Source organism: Fundulus heteroclitus, chromosome 21 (genome assembly GCF_011125445.2).
Source record: "Fundulus heteroclitus isolate FHET01 chromosome 21, MU-UCD_Fhet_4.1, whole genome shotgun sequence".
Classification (NCBI taxonomy): Eukaryota; Metazoa; Chordata; class Actinopteri; order Cyprinodontiformes; family Fundulidae; genus Fundulus; species Fundulus heteroclitus.
In genome coordinates, this window is record NC_046381.1 from 20,346,052 (window position 1) to 20,372,074 (window position 26,023).

Sequence of the window (26,023 nt, forward strand, 5' to 3'; positions counted from 1 at the left end):
ACAATAAAATAGTGCAGGATAAAGATTAGTCCATAAAGCTTCTAGTCAGTTTTCTTTCACTGTTTGTCATAGTAACTCACCAGGTGTGTTGGGTGGGAAAACTGGAAGTGATGATGGCCCATTTACTCCAGGAAGTAGGACTGGTGGGAGGCCAGACAATCCTGGGTAACCAGAAGGCAGGCTGAGGCCATGAAGTGCATTATTGTTATCCACTGAAGTCTGCTGCTGTGAGCCAGGCAGGCTGAGTCCATCCCCAACTTTCTTCATACGATCCAGTTCTTGCTGGGCCATCAGCTGACGGACAGTGGTTGGTGCTAGGTAGTCCTTTTCTCTATCCACCTGGTTTCCTAGTGTTTCTTGCACCTTTGTGATGTGCTGCTTGGAGAAAATGTGGTCTCTAACAGACATCCTGGCTGTGTATTTTACACCACACAGTGTACACTCAGTTCTGGGCCCCTCTGGTGAACCCTGACTTATCATGAATGGCTTTCCAATGTTAATCTTGAATTTCTTCTCTTTAGCACGGGCATTCTGGAACCACACTTGGACAACACGTTTGGGAAGTCCAATTTCATTGCCCAGCATCTCACACTCTTGCATTGTTGGAGTGCGATAGTCACTAAAACATGCTTTCAGCACTTTAAGTTGCAAGTTACTCATCTGGGTCCTGAAACGTTTGTGGCCTGGCCGATCTCCAGTATTGTTGACTTTTCCAGATTTGTTGAAAGGGTTACCTGCCCCAAACGGACTGGGGGAACTTGGGTCTGCAAGACTGGATGATTCACTTCTGTCATTGCTGTCGTCTATGTCATCATCTCTGGAGCTATAGTAGGAGTCACAGTCTTTTCCAGAGAAGCTGAGGGCAGGGCTCACCATGCTGAATTGAAACCTCTCATTACTAGCATCAGAATGTGGTAAGAGGCCCTTTTTGCTGTCGTTCATCTTGTCTCCTCCATTGGAAGTTAGGCTTTCAACTTCGTTGTTATTACACTCATCTCCAGTTGTGACATCGCTAATGGCTGTATTAATTGATGATGTCTCATCGAAGTCCATCTTACTGAGATCATAAGATGAAGCCTCTGCTGAATTATTATTAGGCCCTTCAGTTTCATCACAGTTTTCAGCTTTTATGGATGAAGGGCTTAAGAAGTTTTTTATCTGCGCCTCAGATGGTTTGACTGGAGTTGAGGATGCAGTTGGCAGTTCATACTCATTTGGCTCAGTCTTGTTGGGCAGCTGGGGGTAGTCAAAGAAATTATACTTATTTGGGCTTTCCCCTCTTTCATTGTCTTGATTCATCATCGGGCTTGGTGGCAAGCTAAAGCCCGCTTGTTTAGCCTCATGCCAGTGTCTTGATCTTATGTGACTGTCTAGAGCAGATTTAGCCTTGAAGAGTGCTCTGCAAAAGGGACATTTCTTGTGGGACTGTGAGGGCCCTATAGCCCTAAACTGCCCCTTTCTCTCTCTTGCACGAGTGTTTTGGAACCAGACTTGCACGACCCTCTTCTTCAATCCAACTTCTCGTGCGATGTGGTCCAACATCTTCCGTGTTGGGTTAGAGTCAAGCAGATATTTGTCATAGAGGATTTCCAATTGTTCTGGTGTAATGGTGGTTCTCAAACGTTTATCTCTGTGTTGCTCTTCACTACTGTTTCCACCATCTTTATCATTAGCATTTTCCTCCTTGTCTTCCAGTTTTCTCTTCATTGACCCAGAGCCTGCAGCCGTGGCCATACTTGAACTACCCTGGGAGGGCATTTGGGAGAGCCCCCCAGATAACAGCTGGCTAGCCATTAGGGGATTGTTTGGATCAAATATCATATATGGCATATCAATAGGTCTTTCAAGGAACTGAGAATGGAGAAATTGGTTCTGAGCTGCCAGGAAATGCATGTGCTGGTGCTCTTGCCACAGCTCCATAGTGGGAAAGGCAATCTTACATTGATCACATTGGTACTGAAGCATCTGATGGGGGAGACTGTTTGTGAGTGAGGAAAGGGCAAGAGAAAGTGGACTTGAGGGTACTGTGGCTGCTTGTGGCTGAGAATGGGGTCTTGACAATTGTGCCTGGGGAGCTTTTTGAGGGGGTGGTTGAGGTGTGCAAGCCTTAGATGGTCTTGGTTCTGGTAGTGGCTTCATCACTGGTGACGGGGCCATCTCAGGTTGTTTCAGCTCTAATTCAGGGGGAATATCTGGCTTAGGTGATGTTTTCCCCATGTGCGCACGGGGTGAGGCCATCACAGGGGAGCTTGAGCCAGAGCTAGTAGCAGTTCCTGTCTGAGATGGTTTGGATAGCTCTAATGGTGCCAGGGTTGTTTTGAATAGAGGTTGATCAGGATTATCTGAGTATTCCTCACAGGTGTTGTCCTCATTGCCCTCCTCATCTTCATCTTTATAGCACTGCTTTTTCTGGTGCGTGATAAGATCAAAGATGCGTGGAAATACAATGTTGCACTTCTTACACTGGTACTGCATGTTGCTGGTTCTAATGTATCGCTCATTGGTGAGCTCTTTTTTCTCATTGTCCTTTGAATCTGCCTGATTTTCATAACTCTTACGGGCTTTTTGGCGAGCATTTTGGAACCACACCACAATGACCCGCGTTGGCAGGTTGAGTACAGTAGAGAGCTGCTCAATCTCATCATCCTTTGGATATGCATTAGTATCAAAAAAGTCTTGCAGTACTCTCAGCTGATAATCAGTAAATCTGGTCCTAGATGACCTCTTGTTCATGGACGAGTCAGTTCTGTAGTACTCATGTGCACTGACCTGGGGTTCCATTCTTATATCTTCCAATGTAGTAATTGGAGGTATGTTAAAGTTGTAGGGAGAGTCTTTACTCCTCTGCCTTTCTTTGAACAAGGTGTTACGGAACCAGTGCTTTATGACTTTTTGTGGCAAGCCAGACTTCTCTGACATCTCCTGAATTTGCTCTTCATTGGGGGAATTGTTGATATCAAAGTTTGCACGAAGAATCTTAAGCTGATCATCAGTTATACGGGTACGTGGTCGCTTAAACTGGGACTGCCGGAGAAAGTTTGGATCAAGACCTAACTGCTGCTGGCAGAGCTGTGTAAGGTCTGTGGAGAGTGAGTCCATACTGGGCAGCTGTAATGCCAACTGAGGGGGGAGGCCTGGGTGTTGGACAGACTGCATCATCAAAGGTGGGAAAAGTGGTAAATCTAAGGGGACAGGGAGCTGCACTTGTGGTGGTGCAGGTGGAGCAGTGGGTGGTGGTGGAGGAGGAGGAGGTGGTGGTGGTGGCTGGGATGGTTGGGTCTGGTGAGTAGTTTGATGTGCAGTTGGATGAGCAACTGGAACTGGCGATGGTGCAGGTGTTTGAGGTTTGGTCATTGATGTGGAAGGTGGCTGAGGTGTTGACACTGGAGTTGGAGCAGTTGGTGGTGGAGGAGGAGGAGGTGGGGGTGGAGGTGGAGGGGTCTCAGGGGAAGCAGGATTTATTGGATACAGTTTGTCATAGGCCTCTCTGTACTGCTGAGCAAACTTTTCAAGCTCCACATATGGGAAAAAGTGACTGTGCACGTGTTCTTGGTGGCTTTTGAGAATCAGCATATTTGAGAACAGTTTTCCACAGATTCCACACTCCAGCTTGTCTGTGTTGATGTCTACCTGTTCAATGCCTTCTTTGTTTTTCTTTTGATTTTTTTGCCTGTTCTCATTGTACTGGATGACCAACTCAAATCCAAAGTTTTCTAATAAAGCTTTGGCTGCATTGCCCCTTGCTCCTGACACAATACGTGGAGGGGGGATCAATGGCTCTGAGAACTTTGACTTTTTGGGGTCCCTATTTTCTTTTACGCCATCACTCACTCCATCTCCTGCATTCTCCATCTTAGCTCTGCTTTCCTGTTTATCCAAGTGGTCTTCAGCCTCTGCTGACATCTGCATCTCTGAAACTGATATAGCATTAGGCTCCATTTTGGATTTATTGCTCTGCAGTTGCTGGCTTTTCTGCTGTTGGATTTGGGATTGTAGCTGAGAAGCTTGATGCTGTTGTTGGGCCTGTTGTTGGGCTTGAGCCTGCTGTAACTGGTGCTGTTGTTGCATCTGCTGTTTCAAGTCCTCTAGAAATGATCCTGTCAGGCCAGGCATTCCAAAAGCTGCTGCTGAGTGTAAAGCAAGTTCTGGGCTTAAATTGAATTCAGCTCCTGGTATGTAAAAAGGGAAGAGGAACTGAGGCTGTTGAAATTGGAGCAAAGCTTCTGGAGTCATTGGGAAATGAGGGAAGAAAGCTGGGTTGAGAAACTGTGGCTGAAAGAAGGCTGCCTGTTGCTGGAGTTCATGCTGAAGCTGCAGCTGGAGCTGGGCTGAAGACTGTGCTGACTGGTGGCTGCTTGCCTGTGCTGAAACATGTTCAGAAGTTGGTGTTGGTTTTGTGTTGTTGCTGTCTTTGGGTTCAACTGTGTTTTCTTTGTTAGAGGAGGGGGTCCCACTTCTAGCATTGTCCGAATTGCTAGTGTTCCCTTGTGCACTTGGACCTGGACTTTTTGCAGGCGTGGGGCCACTGCTGCCGGTGACGCTACTGCTGCTGATGTCCGTTTTGGCTGTTCTTGCTTTGGTCTGGTGGAGCACTGATCTCATATGAATTTCAAGAGTTGAGCTTTGGCTGTAGGCAACATTACAAATATTGCATTTGAATGGTTTGTTGTCGATGCTGTTGGATGTCTCTTGTGGAACCGGACTTGATGCCTCTTGGAGAACCTTTTTCAGTTTATGCAAATGGGAAACTGAATTGTAGTGGACCAGTAGGATGTTCTTCTGGGTAAAGGACTCTTTACATACTGTGCACTTATAAGGTCGCGAGGGGTCTAAAAATTTCTCCATTGTAAAGTTGGGGCCTTTTCTAAATGGTAGGGTCCGTTTTGGTTCCGCCCCCATGTCATCAAGCAGAGAGCTACTGTCACTTCCAGTAGGACTGGGTTTGTCCTCTTGGTCCATTTCATCATCTTTGTCCAAGTCATGGTCAAAGGCTTGAGCTTCCTCCAAGGCCCTGGCCTCACTCTCAGTGATGTCACCGTTCAGCGGCAGGTTTCCTATTAGCTGCTGCACCTCAGCCTCACTAAGTTCAGGGTGCCCATTTTCCAAATGTTTTCTGAGGGCTAGGAATGTCCTGAAGCTACGCTGGCAAAGGCTGCACATAGTGGCTGCTCTGATAGCGTGGTACTGAGAATGTATCTGGAGCTTCTGCATCGTTTTGAAGGCCAGGCTGCAGTGGTTGCAACGGTATTTATATACGTGGCGATCAGATACAGAAAGCTGCTGTTGTTGCTGTTGAAGTCTTTGGAGCTCACTGAGATGGTCTTGTAGGTTATCAGGAGACTTGCTATCATGTCCTAATCCAGGGGTTCTTTTCCAGTCCGGGGCTTCTGAAGCCTCCTTAGGGGGCTTGAGTTCCTGGTGCTCTAATTCGTTCTTGTCTTGATTGGTTTGGTCCTCCTTTGAGGTGTTTCCTACAAGACAAAACAACAATTGCTGCATTTTTATACTATTCATTTACATTATTTTTTCTTCAAAATCCTTGATGGATGTTCCTATTTTTTTTATCTCATAAACAAATCAAGTCTGAAGTCGGTTGTATCATTTAAAAAACATTAATTGTGGGAATACATTTCACACAGAAACATGGTACTCTGCTCACCTTTAAATGTACCTGACCCATCAGTAAGAGACGTTGGGGAATCAGTTAAAGATGGACTTTTCCCTTGTCCAGTTTTTGGATGCATTGCATTATTTGGTGTGGCTGTATCAGGTCCCACAACCTATCAAGTCAAATAAATAAAATCAGCTGTTATAGTCGTACAGAATATATGTTTACAAAAATAAACTGTATAGAATAAAATAAATCAAATGCAAAAACAACAATAACATATTACTTGGAAACTTAAAAAAAAAATAGACTTTCTCTAAGCATCAGAATTTGATTCCATAAAGTCTATTGTGTAGAGACTGACACCCTGGGAAATATATAGTGTATTTATAAAATACACCGGTAACTGCAGTGAAAACTACACCCTTCTTAAAATACCAGCCCTTTATCTACATTTATCTCTCATATTAAATTAACTAATTTGTTGAATCACATTTGCTGACACTTGCATGCAGAGAAATATAATTTATAATAATTAAACTTCACGTACTGTTAGAATCAGCTTCTCCACACAGTCAGGAGCCACACTGTGAAGGTGTGTAAGATGCAGCTGCAAGTGAATTTTGTTGCTTAGGACATCCTGACATAGTGGGCAGCGTATTACAGGCTGCATGGAATGTTGGGACATCACATGGAGCTGCATACGGTTGGCATCTTTACTGCTGTAGTTGCAGTATGGACACTGTTGAACCTGAAAAACAAGAAAGTAGGATCATCTTTTAAATATCAAGTCAAAACTGATCTTGAATTTCAAAAACCAATATTAAAAAAAAATCAACGTTCATTTATTTATTTATTTGTCAAATTTTTGCTCATCTCATCCTGCGGTTGATTCCGCACAAAATGTAGATCAACCATGTTTTATCTAATTTGCCTAGGTATTTTAAGCAAGTCATGCAATTTTATTAAAAGAAACCATGATTGGCCAGAATTTCTACTCAGAAGATTACAGATGATAAAGGTGTGTACTCTCCTGAGCTGTGCCCTGCCCTCATTAGACGGAGTACTCTAAGCCTAGCTACGTCTCTATCACCTGTTTTAATAGAATCCATTTCTGAAATGAGTACATCCTCCCTCCTTGCAGGGCCCAGAACCAGACGAGCTAATACTTCATAATCTAATTTAAAAACACATATAATTTAAAGAGATGCAAAAAAGGGAAAGGAAAGCAGAGAGGGATGCCTAAGGCTAGTGATGGTATTCCACTTAAGAACACAAAAGCTGGCCTGTTGTGCTTGATGTTAAGAAGCTCTGTCAGGGAGGGAATGGAGAGATGCATTTAACCCTTTGAATGAAAGCTGGCGCCAGCAATTGCCAAATGCTTGGCTTAGCATTTTTGCTTCTTACAGTTAAGTATTTTCCCATTAGCTCATCCCACAGTGACAGTCAAGGTTAGATTTCATTAGTGCTTATGAACCTGCCTCATTAGCTATTAGCTTCTGTACATGCAATGACAAATGCCTGCAAATTGCTATATGCTATTGCTATATGAGCTAGAGTTTACCTTCAACACACACACACACACACACACACACACACACACACACACACATACACACACACACACACACACATATATATATATATATATATATATATATATTTATATATATATATAATATATATATATATATATATATATATATATATATATATATATATATATATATATATATATATATAAAGCATACTTATGGGTGACAAAACAGGTCATATCACCAACAGTTCAACCTGTACACACTTTATAGTTTCAGAATCAGCTGAAAATACACAATCCTTATGTTGCTAGGAAACCCACCCCAACGCTCTGCAGTTTTCTATCGATTTTCTGCAAACCTTTACCTGGTCGCTGGCAGAGGTCTTCCCCTCTGCAGACTTTGGCCTTTTGGGTGGACTTTCAATTTGTCGATCTGGCAGGAGGGAATGTTTACCCATGGTATTCAGTCCAGTCACCTCTTTGGACATGGCATTCAGTCCTATAAGACAGATGATTTCAGCAGTTAAAATCCATACGTTTTGTGAATTATTTACAATACATGTATTTTATATGGCATAATTTAGCAGTTTAGTAAAATATTGTTTAATGTTTTATTTAACAAAATGCTTCAATAATTTAAATATCTAAACTTCAAAATAATTCAATTCATAGCTTATTTATTCACACTATTTCTTATATAACGTCATTTATGTTAACAAATCTAGATGCATGTGTTATGTGGGTCTAAATGTAAGGAGAGGAAGAACATTTTGTGAAACATCAAGTCTTGTTGCATTTATAACATATGTGTGTAGCTTTCTGGCACATGTACACAGACACTATTTTACATTGTAAAGGACAAAGAGAAAATTCAGTATTCTTTCGCTTCTGATTGTTGTACGTTATTTTTGTTTGTAAAGTCAATATTTCATTTTATCCTTTCACTATATTCAACAACTTTTCTGGGACAGGAGTAAGTGTTCTATACACAATCTAGTCAATAGGGCCCCCAAATGCTCAAATAATGATCAGTAGGAGAGGAGGGGGCTGCTTCAGTTTAAACCACTACGAATATTCTTTACACTTCATCTGTGTAAACAGAGCATCTGCATAGCATAGTATGAGATTAAATCATGCTATTATTGGGTCATTGCAGCCATATTTCAATGGAACTTTACACCTAGTGTAAATCCAGTAGCTGTGATCCACATGTTCACTACATATTGGATATCACAGCTGCTATACTTGTGATACATATATTGACATTCAAAATACCCTCTCATAGCATGCCTTAGCTGCTAATAAACTTGCATATGCAACAGTAACAGATGCGTAGGAAGATGAGCCTGAAGTGTTATTTACCCAAGGCAGCCTATCTAATGCCAGTGGAATGCCAGGCAAACACATAGTGACAAAGGTATAGCTCTGAGTCCATTGGAATGTGCAATGCATCAGAGTAACAGAGGAAAAGATGAAGGATCTGAATCGCTCATATTATATGAGTATACATATACAGTATAAAGCTAGTAAAAACAAACTACACTAAATATGCTGACACTGAAATGCTGAGGCTACCACCTCAGTAACTGATCAAATGATTATTGATTTACAAATAATATGGTGAATATAAACAAGTATCTCCAATTAATATTCAGTGGGGCATAGGTGATGATTAAAAAAAATTATTTGACTCTAAAAAAAAAAAACATTAACATGGGCACAAGCACAAATTTTATAATTCATATTCATTTACAGTGACGTGGTGCAGCCCTGAGGACATGTAGAATGGGGGGGGAAAAAAACCTCAGTCAGGCTCATTATCACAGCATGACATACATTAAATGTTATGGTAATATTATACACTTCATTAGTTCATATACATTTCCCCGACTGCCTCAACAACTCCTGTGTCTGTACAACATGCTAAATTTTCAGAGCCCGGTCACGGCTGGTGGTACAGGAGCAGTGTGTGTGCCCGCGAGTGTGCGCGCGCGCGAGAGACGTAAACAGCGGGGCTCAATGTGGAGAGATCAGCCTCTGGTTGTATTTAGTAAATGCTGCAGCCACTGATAAATCTTTCATTAGCCTCATCCTAAGATACAAGCCGTGCAGGCCCTGCTATACTCTGCCACTGCAATTTACCCAATCTGCTCGACACAAAGACACAGCAACAGCAACTCTCCCTCCCTCATTCCCTCCCTCTTACATGCTTTCTTCCTCCCCCCTCTCCCTGAGCTATCCCTCCCCGGCCCCCTCTTTCGTGTCCCCTCCCTCGTCTGGTCACTCAAGGCAATATGTGAGCCTCACTCTTGCGAATCAACGCTTCACGCTAGATGCACAAATGGAAAAAAAAAGGGGAAATCAAAGCACTGATACATGGAAGGGAGGGGGGGGTGGGAGTTGAAAAAAAAAAAAAAAACATTTTGTATTTCATATTATTCTGCGGCTCGTGTTTGTATTGGACGCATATCAATTCCTCCGGCCCGTTCATGCATTTTAATTCTGTTGCATTAAGTAGGCGTTCCACTTATTTTATTTGTAATCCCCTATATCTGGAGCCTGAAATATTGGCCTGTCAAGGAAAGTGACAAGAGAGAAAGAGGGAGAGAGGGCTAGAAAAAAAAAGGAGGGGGGGGGGAGAGCAAGGGCACAATGAGAATTTCCAAGAACATCCGAGAATTGCTCTGCAGCCCAGAAGAGCGAGGTAATTTTGTCTTCCACTGCTCGTGATGGGCCCTGCAAGGCTCGTGTGCGTGTATACATTCATATACGTGTGTGTGTGTGTGTGTGTGTGTGTATATATACACCTCTTGTCAGGACTCTGACACGCCATTGGTCGGATTGGCCAAGGCTAGAAGCGCCTGCCGTGTCAGCTGACCTTACCCAAGTATGCATCCCCGCCTCCCACATTTATTATAACCATTTCTAATTTCAACTTTCAATTTTTGCCCCCGTCTTCCAGTCAATTTGCAACTAAATTACATCCAGGAGAAAGGAGATGAGGCGATTGGCGGACAAGAGCCTGCAAACACATTTACAATGTGGCTAGGGAAAAAGGGGGCCCGCGCATCACCATTGATTACTGTCATGCTGAAAGTAAATGTATGTTTTTGTAATGTGCGCATTTCTTGTTATATGCATGCGCAACATCAAGGTCTGTCCTTCTGGTTTATGTGTCTTTTTTTTTTGGTCATTCTCTGTTTACCTATAAAACAGTGAATGACCAAAAAAATAATCACAACATTTTTAATTCTACAAAAAAGAATAAAGAGATATTTAAACCGATCTGCATGTCCTGTGGCGTGCAGTACTCCTCTCTTTGTCTGCAAGTGTGCAACCCACACTTAATGAATGTCCATCCCCCTCTTTGTCCCCCCCCCCTGTCCTTCCACCTTCCGTTCATCCCTTCACCAAATGAAGTGGATCGGCAGAATAAACCCCAAAACTACCCCCCCCCCCCCTCCTACCCCCCTTTCTCCCTCGCAACCCCAGCAGTGACAAATGTCTGCACAGAGCAGGACCTTGCTTGATTAGATAAATCAAAAAGTGATTTATGACACTCAAGCCCCTTTTGCATTGCTGGGGGAAGGAGCGGAACACACAACACCCATCTTTATTTGCAGCTGTCAATGGTGTTTAAAGAGCTGCATGTACACACACACACTTACGCAAATCCAAATGTATCTATCTATCTATCTATCTATCTATCTATCTATCTATCTATCTATCTATCTATCTATCTATCTATCTATCTATCTATCTATCGGCTTTTAGGGTCTGAACCCATCTGCACAAGTCGAATTAGATTTTTACACGAGCAAGTAAAATATCAAATCCTTATCTCTCCTAATATAACATTCTCCTTGCTCAAACCTCTCCATTCTACACAACGTCGTTTTAATATATGTCTTTCTACTTCATGAAAATACCACAAAAACAACAACAACAACTCACAAGCATGAAGCAAAGGGGGCTGGGTGGCATGGATTTAGTATTCAATTTAGCCGTTCTGATCCCTGGCAGACTGGCTAGCGTTACAGAGCAGTAAATCTAAGAGGCAGAGCCGGCCAAAGCGGGCCAGGGAGGGCCGAGCGGCATGATTTACTGGCCTACTGCTCTGGGGTTACGCATTAGGCTGACCTCCAGTCACCTGATAACATTACAGCAACACACTCTGAACCTCAAACTCCCAGCGAAACACTCAGCAGGCCCAGGTCTAGCCAGGGGGAAGTACACAAAGAGATAGACTCGGGAAAAGGAGCAAAATAGAAAGGGGCACAGGCGTAGATGGAGAGAGAGAGAAAAAAAGGAGGGGTGGGGGTGTTAAACAGCAGCTGTCCTTTATACTTTGTCTTTTTTCTTTTCTTTTTTTTTATTATTCGCCTTTCCCCACCATCCCCGCATCAAATGAGATATAAATACGGGCAAGGTCTTGTCACATTTGACAAACTGTATGAGACATTCAACAAGCTGTCATTACAAAGAAAACACACAGTGGAACTGCTGCGGGCCTGCAATTAAACATGCTAATTTCCTTAATATATTTTAATCTCATCAGGAAAAAAAAGAAGCACATCGCTGCTCTCAAGTCTGGCAAATTTGCAAGATGTATGTACATACAAATCTCTGATAATATTTTGAATATGACTGAGCAATTATGTATTGCTCAGTCATATTTGGGAAACGATTTTGTCCCCCCCCCCCCCACCGCCCCATTTCACCTTCACAGTATTAATACATAAGATTGGACTGCAGGAACAATGGGTACTCTCTTTGCTAATCTGAATCAGAGAGATGTCTAATGTCTTAGGCTGTCTGACAGGCTCATTTCTATGCCGGGGTCTTTGTTTGCTTGGTTATTTATAAGAAGTGGGCCCCTGAGCTATAGCGGCGACGTGTGCCATCTACACACACAGCACAAAGCTATCTGGAAGTAATCCAGATCAAGAAGATTTGCATGAAAAATGTAACAGGAATTATAGTTAATGTAAAGTGACATCGGATTTTTTTTTTTTTTTTTTTTTTAAAAAGACTGGAAATGAAGCAAAAGAAAAGAGCTATTTCATTTTTTTCCTACCCTTTCTTGTCATTTTTCTATCTCTTCTGCTCTGTATTTAAACCTCTTCTGTTCTTGGAGATGCAGTGCACACACTGGCCAACTGGTGAGAGCTTTCTTTGAAGCTAGCCGTCGGCTAGTCACCTGTATCAAGGTAACTAGGGTTTTTGAGATCTTTTTTTGGCCTGGCGCTTCTATGGTTGGAAAACCTGCTAGAGCGAGGCCAGAGAAAATACCAGAGCCGCCGGAGTTCTGTCTAGTTTTACGGAGCGCCGAGCACCCCAACGCTGCCATTTCCATTTCAGTCGCAATACGGCGTCAGTGAACTGGCTTAAATAAGTCTACCACAATATTTTAGGGGGAAGACGAATATGGGGGTTTAGCTGTGTTTCTGTTGTCAAAAATAAGCACAGTTTCATTTCTAAAAAAAGTAAGGCCACTCACCAGCCCCAACCCCGGTACACTACAAAAAGAGAACTAAAAATACGTAAAATTTTCTTGAAATTAATGTATTTGCCCTTGATTTGAGCAGGTAAATAACATTATTTGCCAATGGAATGAGTATTTTTACCCCTAAAATAACATAATTAGATATATTGCACTTGAAATAAAATGATAGAGATGAATTGTTCCTATTTTAAGTGCAAAAATCTTATTCCATTGGCAAATAGTCCTATTTACCTGCTCAAATCAAGGAAAAATACATTCATATTAAGAAAAAAAGTATTATTTTTAGGTCTATTTTTGCAGTGTAACACCTGGGATGCACGATATTTATTAAAAGATGACATTGTTGTGTTATTTATTATTGCCATTATGATATTAGTTGCTGTTTAACTCAGAATTTCTTAGCAACCGTCTGTCTTTTCCAACATTACGACACCCCCGCCACTCTCTCTGAGCTTTAGGATGTCAAATCACCAAGCTCTAGATCAGCTGTGAACAACCGAGGTCGTTGAAAGTGGTCAAATATAATACTTGCAGGCAGAACTCATGTGCTGCATGCCGGGCTGCAGGATGGCTACCACAGCAGACAGCCCAACTAACCAGCTAAAATTAGCTGGCTATCCTCCCAGCATCACACGCTACAAAGCAGAAGAACACAAGATGAAGAGAAGAATCTGTAACTACTAAATAGAATGACTGTTTATTTTGTTGGTCTATAAAGATGAAAAAAAATAAAAGAATGTTAAAAGATAAAGGTATTCAAACTGTAATAGTCACTATGCTGCCTTTGTAATATTTTTTTTTTTTTTTTTTTATTTCTTCAGGTTATTCTTGTGTCAATACATCCCATAGGGTTTTTACTTAAAGTTTTTTTTTATTGCACGAGAATCCTGTGATCGCCCTTGACTAATCTAAACATTTGGAGCCGGCCTCCACTTTGAAGGCGATGGAAAAGATTTCTGCTTAGATAATAAAAAAAATAAATAGAAAATACAAGACTTAATGCTGACACACAATGGCTATTGCTTTTTCTACGACTCAACTTTGCGAAAACGCCGTTAATCCGAATACAAAATAAAACACTAGGCACTATTATATTTGGCTTGGCAGACAAACTAAGACCTGGCCCCCCCAAGGCATTTCTTGTAAGCAGTTATTCACCAAAAGTACAATTGGCACGCATTCCTACTTGTAAAACAGGCCTCGCTATGCTCAAACAACATGCACGAACACGTGCATACAGTACGAAAGCACGCCTCAGAACGGAGGGGGATCTGGGCACGGTGTCACTTTGCTGTTTTTTTTTTTTTTTTTTTTTATGTTTTCGGGGCTGTTAAATGACACTCTGGGTGAAATGCAGCAGCAAATGCATGGATGGGGGTTCCCCACCGGTCGGTCAAACAGGCCTGTCAGAATGACAGAGCTAAAAGATAGATGACTAGCTAAACTAATAGGCCCCAGCCTCGCTCAGCTCTCCTTCTGCCTCATTGAGCCTCACATTATGGAGCTAGGTATGGCACAGTAGGAAGAGAAGGTGAGGTGGGAGCTCCAGATGGATAGAGGGTGGGAGCTGGTGGGTATGTGCGTTTCTGTGAGTCTGGGGAGGGGGCTATGAGAGTAAAGAAAAATGAGACGCATTTGTAAAGGGAGGAAAAATGAGAACCTTATGCAATGAGAAAAAAAAAAAAAAAGGTGGACAGAGATCCCATGCAATATTCATCCCCAGCCTTGGATTTCCATCTCATACATAAAACCAGATGAATTCTTATTTGGGCAAATAAAACCTAACAAAGCAAGGACTATCCTGACCACAACCCCGTACCGAACCTAGCCCAAGATAACGCAAGCAACCGAGCTTCCTTTCGCTGCTTGTGGCCCCTCCCAGCGCACAATGTTTCTATTTGCGCGAATGAGCAAAAAGTTTCCTCTCCTCTCTTTCCGTCTTGTATTTTTCTGTCGTCGGTATTACCGGTGATAGGGTCACAGATTGGACAACAATTAAGTTATGCATTGGAAAAAGAGGGCAAAAAATAGGAGAGAAAGATAAATACAGGGAGGGTGCAAGGGGGGGAAAAAAAACTAATTTAAGGGTTGCAGGGATGCAGTGCAATATTAGAAAAACATATACACAACCCCCCATCTAATCCTGCGCTTATGAAAAATTAATATGTCATCGGAGAGGGCACAAGAACGAGAAAAGATTAATGCAAGGCGCTTATAAATTACAAGCACGCAAACTGATTTGATTAAAAAATAATCTAGGGCCTGGACACTGCCTGGTAATATCCACAACACTCAACTTTTCCCTCTCTCTTTCTCTTCATTTTTCTCTCTTCTTATTCCCCCTCTCTCCCTCGACCAGTTTCTCTTTTCTCCCCCCCCCTCTATCTGTCGGATGGAAGCGATTAAAGCCGGTCATGGCGGCTAGTAAGCGGCGTTCACATGTTACGCACACACTGGAATATCACCTAAGTGAAAGCTATGAAGATGAAGAGTAGCTTATGGTTAATGTGTTTTTTTTTTATATATATATATTGAATCAAGGTTTTTTTTCTGCCATTTTGCATCATGCTCTGGGACTTACGGTCAGTCCTTTTGCTTTCAGTCAAATCTCGTTCAGTCAAGTTGAGTCCGGGCCTGGAGGAGGATCGAAGAGGTCTCTCACTTTCCTCTGCAGCCTCTTCTGAAAACACAGACAGACTTCATTACCCATGATGCTCTCTGACAACAGTGATGGATGTAGAATGAGGACTGGATGATAAAGGTGTTTTTGCACGTATTGCATCTTAACCTTAACCAAACAAACTGCTTGTTCCATTGCAAAGCTCAAACCTGGTGTACAGAGGAAGGCACGCCTCATTTTCAAACAACGCAGCTGCTTGAACACATGCTTCACTGAATAAAAGCCTGTCAGGCCACTTCTAGGGAGTTAAACACAATCAGTTCATGGCCTGCAAGCAGGGAAGCTGTAACACATTAAAATATGTCCTAAAGGGAAACTATTTCAGACGCATTGTGTTATAATGCATGCTTTAAAATTGGAATAACTCAACATAGCAATGTTCCCCTGTTAATAAATGGTATTTTTATTTTTGTTATTTTGCTTTTTAAAAAAAATAAAAGGCATAAAATAGGCAGACTTCTACAATAGTTTACAGTTAACTTTCCTTTTGGACAATTTGCATTGATAGAGTTTTTTTTTTTGTCATAACCACTATAAAAGCCATGGGTATACTATAAAATATCTACCATTTAGGCTCAGTCCCATTTCCTAGGGTTAACCTCCACTTCCCTGTCCTTATCCCTTGGCACATGAATTAGGTGGTAGTTCAAATGGGACACTTCTTAAAGAAGTACTGCAATGTAAGCATACCTGATTTATTATTCCCATAGCTGGTATGTAAACAGTGATCAATCCTGCGGCTTACATTATATTTATGCTTCTTAAGGGGGAAAAAAAACATATAAAGAAATTACCTTTGTTCTTTTAAAGTGCTTTATAAATAAATATGGTATGGTATGGTGACTTGAGCCCCAGTGAGCCCTAAATATTAATTAAATATATTGAAACTATATTCAGATTCATGATTACGTATTAACTACTAATACTAATAGTTAATAAATACCATTAGTTAATAAATACCATTATAACTAATACTAACAAAAATAAACTTTTTGACATATAAATGCTTCAGTCTAGTAGACTTTAAGAATAAAAACTTACAAATAGGCACATTTGTACACATTTGAACACATCTGTGTACATAATAGTTATTTTTGTTCTTGTGACACTATATTTTACCTAGATATAATGTGCTACTTTTTTCTTTTTTTCTTTGTTGTTGTTGAGTAGAAACTGAAAATGACATAAAAAATCTTGGTATGAATTAAAGTACAGATGAAAACTGCTGGGATATTAAAAGATTTTGAATGCAACAGCAACTTTACAGTGACACAATATTATATTGAAACAGCTCAAAAAACACATTGATCACTGTGCCCTCAAATGTTTTAATTTAGAAGATATTTTACATTTGATAGTGTATTTGCAAACAACGCACGTATTGCGCCTTTTGTAAGTAGCTGGAACGCTACACTACTGGGCCATCCTACCCCTTACATATATTTTTATTTTTATATATATATATTGTGTTATAGATTGTGCTTGCTGTTTTCTTTTTCAACAATGGAAAAATATATCCCTCCTCACACAAAAAAGGGAAATCACATGGTCCAAATTTTTATTTACGCCTTAATGCATACACACATATACATAAATATATAAAATATATATAGAATTTAGCATTCTTGCAGAGACACACGCACAAACCAACACACACGTGCGACTCTGTACTATTAGCAGATTAGCCTGCCCATCTCTGCGAGTTCAGCCCCTTGTTTGATAATTCTGTGTATCTGCAGTGTTCTGCCAGTGGATTAAAGTGCGTGCATGTGCGTTTGTGTATGCGTACGAGTGTGTACGTGTGTATATGTGTCGCCGGCACAAGCTAACACTAATCCTAGCCGAGCCCCAGCGCTCCCTTTCATCCAGCCATCATTTGTCTCCGGCTGGGCTGATGTCACTTTGTAATGAATTTTGAGCAGTCTGAGAGAGGCCAGATAACCAGACACACACACACACATAAAAACACACACACACACACACACACACACACAGCGCACTCCTCCATCTCAGGGGTAGAACACACCAGTCCAAAATCAAAGTGAAACACTTGCAAACAGGCATCAAATCATACACACATACACTATTGTGTTAACCCACACATACAGACACACACAAAAAGCGTTAAAAACTTCATGTCTTTTAAATGGGGTAAGGTAGAGAGAGAGAGAGAGGCAGGCAGTGGGGTGGGGTGGGGGGGTGGGGGGGGTCTCCCTCACCACAAACCCGTCACTCTGCCAGAGTATTAAACTGCTATGTGTCTGTGTGCGTGTGTGCGTTTCAAAAAAAAAAAAAAAAAAAAAGCTGTACTCATCAATCCTGCAGAGCCTTAATAACCATATTTCAAGAAACACAAACACACACACACACACTACACTTACAGAGAGTAATATGCACAAAAATCAGGCGACGGGTGCACTGAGGTCAGCCTGCATTTGCATACAATCACTTTGGCCATTGTATGATGGGCAAAAAAAAAAAAAAGGGGGTCTCCAAACCCGCCTTAGAAACATGATATGATTAACCCTTTCACATAACACATGGTGCAAGCGCACGAGCGGAGACTAAGCGCTGGCGCCATCGCTTTAAGCAGCAACACATTAAGAGGACATTATATACGGCATGAAATTTTCATGGCGTGTGATTGTTGAGGACATTTGCTGCAGTGTTTGCGCGTGTTGCAGTCATTGTTGTATTCCTGCATTGGGCCTGTGTGTGTGCGGCGTGCACGCGCAGCCTTGTCTGGCCGCGCACGTGTGTGGGTGCGGGTTTTTTTCGTGCGCCACAGAGACCGGGACAGCACTCTGCTCCTGATGTTTTATTAATACATTGGTGACAACGGAGATGAAATATCTCCTGTCAGCTGGGAGAGCCCCGGCTGCAGAAATTGCAATTTTCACTGCTGGTGCTGCTGCAGCGTCCATCTTGTATTTTAATTCGCCTCACCTTCACGTAGTATATATATATAGAGAGAGAGGGAGAGGGGGAACGCGGTGCGGATTTATGTGCGTGTTTGTGTGGAACTGTTGCCGATGTATTCTGCTTGAAAGTCCTCCGTGACTGTTTTGTCTTTTCTGCATACTCGACGTTTGTTCGCAGCCAACATATTGAACGTGGTGTTTTGGAGACGTTTGACAAAAGAAAGTCCAGATGAATACAATCAGAAAAAAAACACAAGTAAGGGAAAACTGAGGTTCTACACATCTGTACTGTAATAGCAGCATGTGATAATGTAAATAAAGCAAGGTTGTGTTAGTTGAGCAGAATTATGATGGTGTAAAATCATTGGTTCAAAGGTTTATGTTAGCTCGTCTTTTATATCATTTGCAAAAGTCGTTCCAGAATTTGATAAAAACAGTAAATTTTAATAAAATACAGTTTTCTCTGAACTGTCAAGATATACTTTATATGATGCATTTTCGAGGCTCTATGAAACTAGAGAGCAAATTATTCTTTTTTTTTTATACAGGAGGACAAAGGGAACTGAACTAATCCAGAGGTCAAAAAGAAGTCGGTCTGAGATCATAATAACACTAAAACACCATTTCAACCAACCTCTAGGGGGTAGTATACCTGTAGCAAGAAAAGAGGAATAGATTGGTAAAAAAGGAACCAAAAAGGACGAAGAAGGAATGGGAGTGGTGAGGAAAAAAAGGGGAATAAAAGAGAAACGGCCGGGTGATCATCTGGGCCCAATCAGCCTTTTTTTTTTCTTCCTCTCTTTTTTTTTTTTTTTTGCTCCTTTTTTCTCCTCATAGCCAGTGATATCTGTGGTCTGTCTGCGTGAATCCAGGGAATGCGCTTCCACACCGAGGACATTCCCAGACGAGCTCCCTCCATACATCAGCCCAACGTCTGCCCTCCGACTGACCCTGACGGTTACACGCCGCGTCCGTGCCTACGCACGCGCACGTTTGTCCCCTGCCCGTGCACGTCTTTCGGTTTGTTAGTGTGTGTGTGTGTGTGTGTGTGTAATTGATCAAGTGAGAGAGAGAGAGAGAAAGAGAGATATAGACTGCTGGGTTTTGAATGTGAGATGTCGTGTGTGTGTGTGTGTGTGTGTGTGTGTGTGTGTGTGTTTGAAGGAGACAGCGGGACTCTCAACCATCAACTTAATCGCTACCAGAGGACAGAGCAAAACTTTCGCAGTCACCTTCCTCTGCCTCTTAGCGCAGGCACACAGACACATACAGAGAGGGAAAGAGAGTGAGCAGTCCCAGGCTGTGGAGGGGGTGTGATTTTGGCAGCCTGGTGGGACTATCTTTGATGTGGGTCAGTCGGAACATTAAAGCCGGCCGGTGGGCTCGACTTAACCACAGGCCCTGGGTTCGATTACCCTGCGACTGACACAAAGCCTATATTTAACTGTTAAAGAGGAAGAATAATTAAGTGACTCTTGATCATAGTTAAGGTTAAAACAGTTTGGTTTTAAAATCAAACAATTCATTAGAGATGGGAATTTGCTTGACAAATGATATGAAATCCAAACCATTTGCGTTCCAGGTTTTTGTAAAAAAAAAAAAAAAAAAAGAATACGCTTAGGATTTATACCCAGAAGAGACAATTGCTGTCAGGGTATAGAAAAAAAAAGATTTTAAATTGAGAAATATTTAAATCCCAGCTCTTTTTAATCTAAATAAAAGTACTTTGCAGCAACACAAAACCTAATCTATTGAATCAACTGGAATAAGACGTTGCAGTGACCGTTATGCCCTAAAACGCGACATTTATATACGCAAGTGCATTTACAAGCGCTGCTTGTACACCCTTTTTTTTTTTTTTTTTTTTACGAGGAGCTTCAAGTAGATAGGACGCCCTGAACGATGTCTAAAATGAGACGTTTGGAAAGTGAAAAATGAAGCGATAGACATATGGGAGATGGAAGCAATGAAGAATGTATTGAAAGTGTCAGCACTCTCTCCGTGCATGTGTGCGTACGTGCGGGGGGGGGGGGAGCGTGCCCTCCAGCTATATAATGACCTGCTCTGAGACCACTCACTCCCCCTCCCGTCCGCCCCTGAGGGCCCATAACCGCCATGCCGGGTCATTATGTGCCCGGTGGAGGACTCAGTCACACGAGCAGCCCAAACTGCAGAGTGATGCCACGCCGGGGAAACTGGACGTTTGGAGGCTCCAGAATGGCTGAATTCATTAGCTGGGCTTAGACACCTCTAATTTGCGTCCTTAGGGCTAGGATGGTGCTCATTAAAGGGGGTGACGGAGGGAAGGGGGAGAAAGAAAAAAAAAAATCTCTCGACATTTTGTTTATCTTAAATCGGAGCTGGCATAAAAAAAATGGGAGCATCAACTGAAGCTGTAATTGCTGGAGGAAGAAAATATCAAGAGACAAATAAAGAGAAAAGCAATAATAAATACACAGAAGTCCTTTCTGTTTGGGTCAGCCAACAGTCTTAGGACGGCTTTTATCTGTGTATAAATATCAACGCGGACTACATGCTCCGTGTCCAGTGCATCTGTGGTAGTAATGTAGCCTTAATGATTTGGGCTGCACCCCTGACTGCCATGTCTCCTTGAGTTAGGCCTGATGTTGACGCTGATTCCTTCTTACAACTCTGGTCGTGTCCCCTGTGAGACCGCTGGTGCGTGTGTGTGTGCGCGAGCGAGCAGGAAGGGGGCCCTGTGATGTCACATTCCTGCGCAGCGCGCGTGGCTCTAGTTTGGCCTCTAGGTTTTAAGGGGGAAAGCTTTGAAACGTTACACCGTCCCACACAGTCACAGGCCCGCATACATACACACACACACACACACACAGTCAAGGGCCAGTGGTAATGCTGCCAGAGTAATAACCTTACAGACTTACTGATCTCCCTCCCTCTTGTTCTCTCACCCTCAAATCTTTATTTACCCTGCTCTCCCTCCGTATCCCCCCCCCCCCGCCTCCTCTCTTTCCCCTCAGTCCCCTTGTACCTTTCCCCCGAATTTCAGCGCATTTAACAAGCATTTAGATCTTAACCAGATGTTGTTAATGTAGCATGTCTAAAATACTAAACATCAACCTAGCGAAGAGGCTCTACAGCTCCTGCACAGGGCCTGGGAAAAAAGCTCGCTCACCCGCCGCACACGCTTTGCACACACACCTAACCCGGCAAAGCCATGAAACGCGCACAGCGCACATTTGGCACCTACGCGTGCTTTCGGACGCGTTTCCCCGCACGCTGACGTTTGTTGGGGGGTGAAACGCACGAGAACTTATCACACCAGCTAAAAAACAACCCCCCTCCTCCCAAAAAAAAAAAAAAAAAAAAAAAGGTTTCAAGGAGACTCTGAAAGCAAGACAATAGGATTGTCACGTTTAATTCGCTCCTGGTGTGAATGTCAATAAGTTGAGCAGACGGAATAAGCTGGGAATAATAGACAGATTTCTGTGTTTTAAAAAATGTGCTTGTATCAGCAGCTCTGAATTTGCTTTGTTGTTGTCAATTACAGCTAACCTGGGACACTTCATTGTGTTTTTTTTTTATTTTTTTTTGCTCATATTGCCCGCTCTGCTTGTCTCGCAGGCAACTAACAAAACACCTATTACTCCCTGCAAAAAAAAAAGAAAGGCGAGAAAAAAGGAAATCATATGAATAAACATAGCCAGGATTAAAGGCTTGCGTGTCTTGCTTGCTGTGCAGAAAGAAACTGTTGTCTCGCGTAAAGAGGGGTTTCATTTTTAGTGCTGTGGGCAGTGTGTGTGTGTGTGTGTGTGTGTGTGTGTGTGTGTGTGTGTGTCGGTGTGGTTGATGCTAATGATTCCTTAATGGCAAATAGAAAAGGTTTTCACGGGACAAAAATATGTCTTCAAAAGGTACAGTGAGGAGGGGGGGGGGGTATGCACCAACACCTGGCTTTACACAATAGAGCAGCAGAGCTACTGTACACCACACACACACACACACACACACACACACACACACACACACACACCTGCATCTTACACAAGAGCCATATTGCATTTCGGCTGCTTGAATCACCTAAGGCTGAAGGAGGTGAATTGAAGAGGCGGCATGGCAAGCTTACTGAGGGATTTAAGAATAATTTTAGAAGAAGATTCCTCTCCTCTGTTTCATCTCTTCCCATCTCTCTCTCACTCTCTCTCTCTCTCTCTCTCTCTTTTCATAATTCCTCTGTCCAATATTTATCCAGCCCCTGATTATAAACATCTGGCCGGTGGGGCGGCCTGCACAGCAGCATCTGAAAACCGCACACACACGCGCCCGTGCACACACACACAGAGTGAGAGTCACAAATGCAGTGGAAATATCACACAAAGTCGGCAACGTGACCCTGTCAGATCCAGACCAGGGGTTGGACGGAGGGGAAAACAGGAGGAAAGGGAGCCGGACCAGACAGCGACAGAGAGAGAGAGAGAGAGAGAGAGAGAGAGAGAGAGAGAGAACTAGGAGCTGAGGGTTAATGGCCTTCCCATCTCTGTGATAAGAATTCATTCTGTTCTATTACCAGCACTTATCTACAGAGGCTCCTGTCTTTCTCTTCCCTTGCTCTCAAACTACACTCCCACACACACACACACACACACACACACACACACACAGAAACGCGCACACAACAAGGGTCCGAGATCGATAGATGAACCTAATGAAGAAAGCAGCTGTTTCTCGGCATACCTGCTCAACTCTATCAGCCCAACGAGATCTGCCTGTTTTACTCATCCGTCCGTCCATCCATTTATCTATCCGCCTATCTTTCTATCTATCTGTCCGTCTATCTATTTTTCTATCTTTTCACACAGCTATCCTTCCGTATGGCCGGCCCATCTGTTTCTGCGCGTGTCTCCATTTATCCCTCTATCTCTCCATCAATCACTACACCGGTAAACAAAGATGCGGGGCCCGGATAGATATAGTTTCGAATTGACCAGACCGGTCCTTGTCATGCATTCAAGGTTTATTTATTTTCCGGGAACTAATACGAGCCCTGAAAAGGAGGAATCTAATAAAATGGCTGCCATGGTTTGAAAGGATGGGTTTTGTGTGGTGTGTGTTTCTCTGTGTGTGTGTGTGTGTGTGTGTGTGTGTGTGTGTGTATGCTTATGGGAGGCCTGTGATGGGCAGTGGCCAAATGGATAATGCTTTAACAGATCTTTATCCCGTTGGGCTACTGTCCCGTTTTTGGCAGCATCAAAGCATCTGCTTTAAGAGCCATCAAAAACAAAGCGGTAATCCTAGTTGGAAAACAAAGCAAAGCAACAGTTGCAAAACAATTTCCATTCATTTACTGTTTGGTGACTTATTACGATGGCGAATCATCAAATCACACACAGTTTGAAGCTCTGTACCCATGAAATTAGAGATGCACCAGTTAACCGACCAAAGATCGGTATCAGACAATTTTCCCTTGATTAGCTCTGAGAGGTGAAACACCAAAAAAAAAAAAATCTAAATTGTATTTCCTATTCAAGTAAATGCATCAGAACGAAGAACTCCTACTATTTTTGGTCCTTCAACATATTATTAAAAAGCGTGTCTTTTGATATGCTTTATGAGGTTAATGCAAATCAGATATGGTTTATAGTTGGATTGAAAAACTACTACTTGAACTAAAGAATCTGCAGCACTCACTTTTTTTTTTACACTTAACCGCAGAAATATACGCTGGCAGATTTTTATTTGAAATTATTTTTAGGCAGTTTGTTACCAGTTTGAGGTAGAAGCGATAAATGCAACTCTCAAAAGATGTAAAAAAAAAAACAAGATATGTATGTTTTTTTCACATTTTATTATCTATTCCTACCTTTCCTAGTAAATCAATCCTTATTAGCATGACAGCAATTGTTTACCTGGTTTTGGATGTTTTCACTGGTATCTGGATTTATCTTAGAAGGGTAACAGCATATTTTGAGGTTGGAAGGCCTCCTTGCCATCACCCTCATTTTTAGCCCCATAACAGAGTCACTATCAGACTCAAGTTTGGACTCTGGCTGGGCTGCTACAAAACAATAATATTACTTCCAATCAGGGAAAACATGTTGTTAAACTAAATATATATATATATATATATATATATATATATATATATATATATATATATATATATATATATATATATATATATATAACTTTATAAAAATCACAAGTGCTCAAAATCGGAACCAACTAATCTGACCTTGAAGAAAACCGGAAATGAGTATCGGCCTGAAAAAGCCTGATTGGTGCACCTCTACATGTAGTCTTTATTCATTTATCTATTTAATGTTTTTGCACAAATGACGTATAATATTGTTGCCATTTTAAAACTTGTCTGGCAATGTTAAAACCATTTTTCCCCCTTCTCGTTTTATATGCGACATGACTTTTTCTTCGTACAAGCATGTGTACCCTTAAAACTCGGCGAGTCATCGGAAAAACTAAAATAACCCAAAATAAAGTCACAGACGGAAGGAAAAGAGACACTTTTAAGCTGAATTATCTTCTGGTTGGTTGTAATCCTTTCAACCAAAATATAAAACGTATAAATAAAACCACACATGGAACCTGTAAGACATGGCCACATATGTTAGCAACACACACACACACACACACCGCGGGGCCGGAGGTGGTGCTGAACTGTCCAGGAGATGGCATTTGCAGACTGCTACAAATAAGGAGTGTTGGCTTTCCTCTGACTTTCTCCAAAACATGCAAAAAATGTCCATTTCATTACTGGCTAAACAATGTCATATGGGCCCCCACTGGCCCTAATAGAAGCAGACAAAGACAGAGCAGCACACATATGCTTCGAATAAATCAGATTACTGAGGGAGAGTGGGGCAGTGAAAGAGTGAGAGAAAGAGGAAAAGAAAGAGAGACACCGCTAGACACTTAGAGGATTGACAATATTCCCCTTTTTGCTACCCCCCCCCAGTTAGCCCCCTTTTCCCTTCCTTTACTTTCTTACCCCCACCCCGCCCCCCTTAGTGGGATCTGTTTTAGATTTGAGCCCGCGCTAGAGCTATATCTCTACCTTATCTCTGCTAGCCGTCAAAAAACAGAAAGCTCCATGCTTCCATGCATTAGACCTCCAGCCTCCTGACATGCCACTTGAAAATCTCTCTGCCGCTCACAATGGCTGAGCAGGATGATAAAAAAATGGGGGGGGGGGGCGGTAGTAAAAAAGCTAATTTATCATTTAATCAAATGAAACACAGGTTACTGGGCTGTACTGATATCATTCCTGGAGGGTGCTCTAATACACTCTCATATAAACAAAAAAAAAAACAGACAAGCAAATGTCAGCTGTGGAAATTATGGAAATTTGTTTGGACACTATGACGACGAACGCAACCCAAACAACTCCCAAAGTGAGACTACTGTGTCAGAGATACAAGGTGTCACACGTTTTATCAGAAAAGCCATTAGAATTGTAAGAGGCTGTGACATTTTTTCTGAAATTATCAAGATGTTTCTTTTTTTTTTTTTTTTTTTTTTTGGCTCCCACAATGCAAAAGCTCCTCTTGATTGACGGTAAAGAAAAAAGTATTGATTCCTCTTGAAGATGTAACCGAATAAAAAAAAAAAAAAAAAAAAAAAAGCATAGACAGGGTGTGCAATCTGTTAACAATTTGAAGAAAGAGGAAAAATCAATATTTAAATGACCCCACATATTGATTTATAATTAAGTCTTAATTGCAGCTCCGCTCTGGACTTTCAAGCTGCCCTGTGACAGTAGCTCGGAAAGAAGAGAGGAGGG

General features: G+C 42.0%; 1 protein-coding gene across 4 annotated transcripts in view; it reads right to left on the reverse strand.

Moving 5' to 3' along the window:
- zfhx4 (zinc finger homeobox 4) overlaps positions 1-26,023 on the reverse strand; it is a 95,233-nt gene that overhangs the window by 4,781 nt on the left and 64,429 nt on the right. For 3 of the 4 annotated variants that reach the window (XM_021317190.2, XM_036124894.1, XM_012863886.3), the window contains exons 7-11: positions 15,233-15,331; positions 7,511-7,644; positions 6,159-6,359; positions 5,660-5,780; positions 81-5,471 (exon numbers count right to left, since the gene is read on the reverse strand). In XM_021317190.2, the coding sequence (XP_021172865.2) occupies positions 81-5,471; positions 5,660-5,780; positions 6,159-6,359; positions 7,511-7,644; positions 15,233-15,331 (5,946 nt within the window). The remainder of the gene's footprint in view (positions 1-80; positions 5,472-5,659; positions 5,781-6,158; positions 6,360-7,510; positions 7,645-15,232; positions 15,332-26,023) is intronic. The other variant, XM_036124895.1, reaches the window with a different exon arrangement.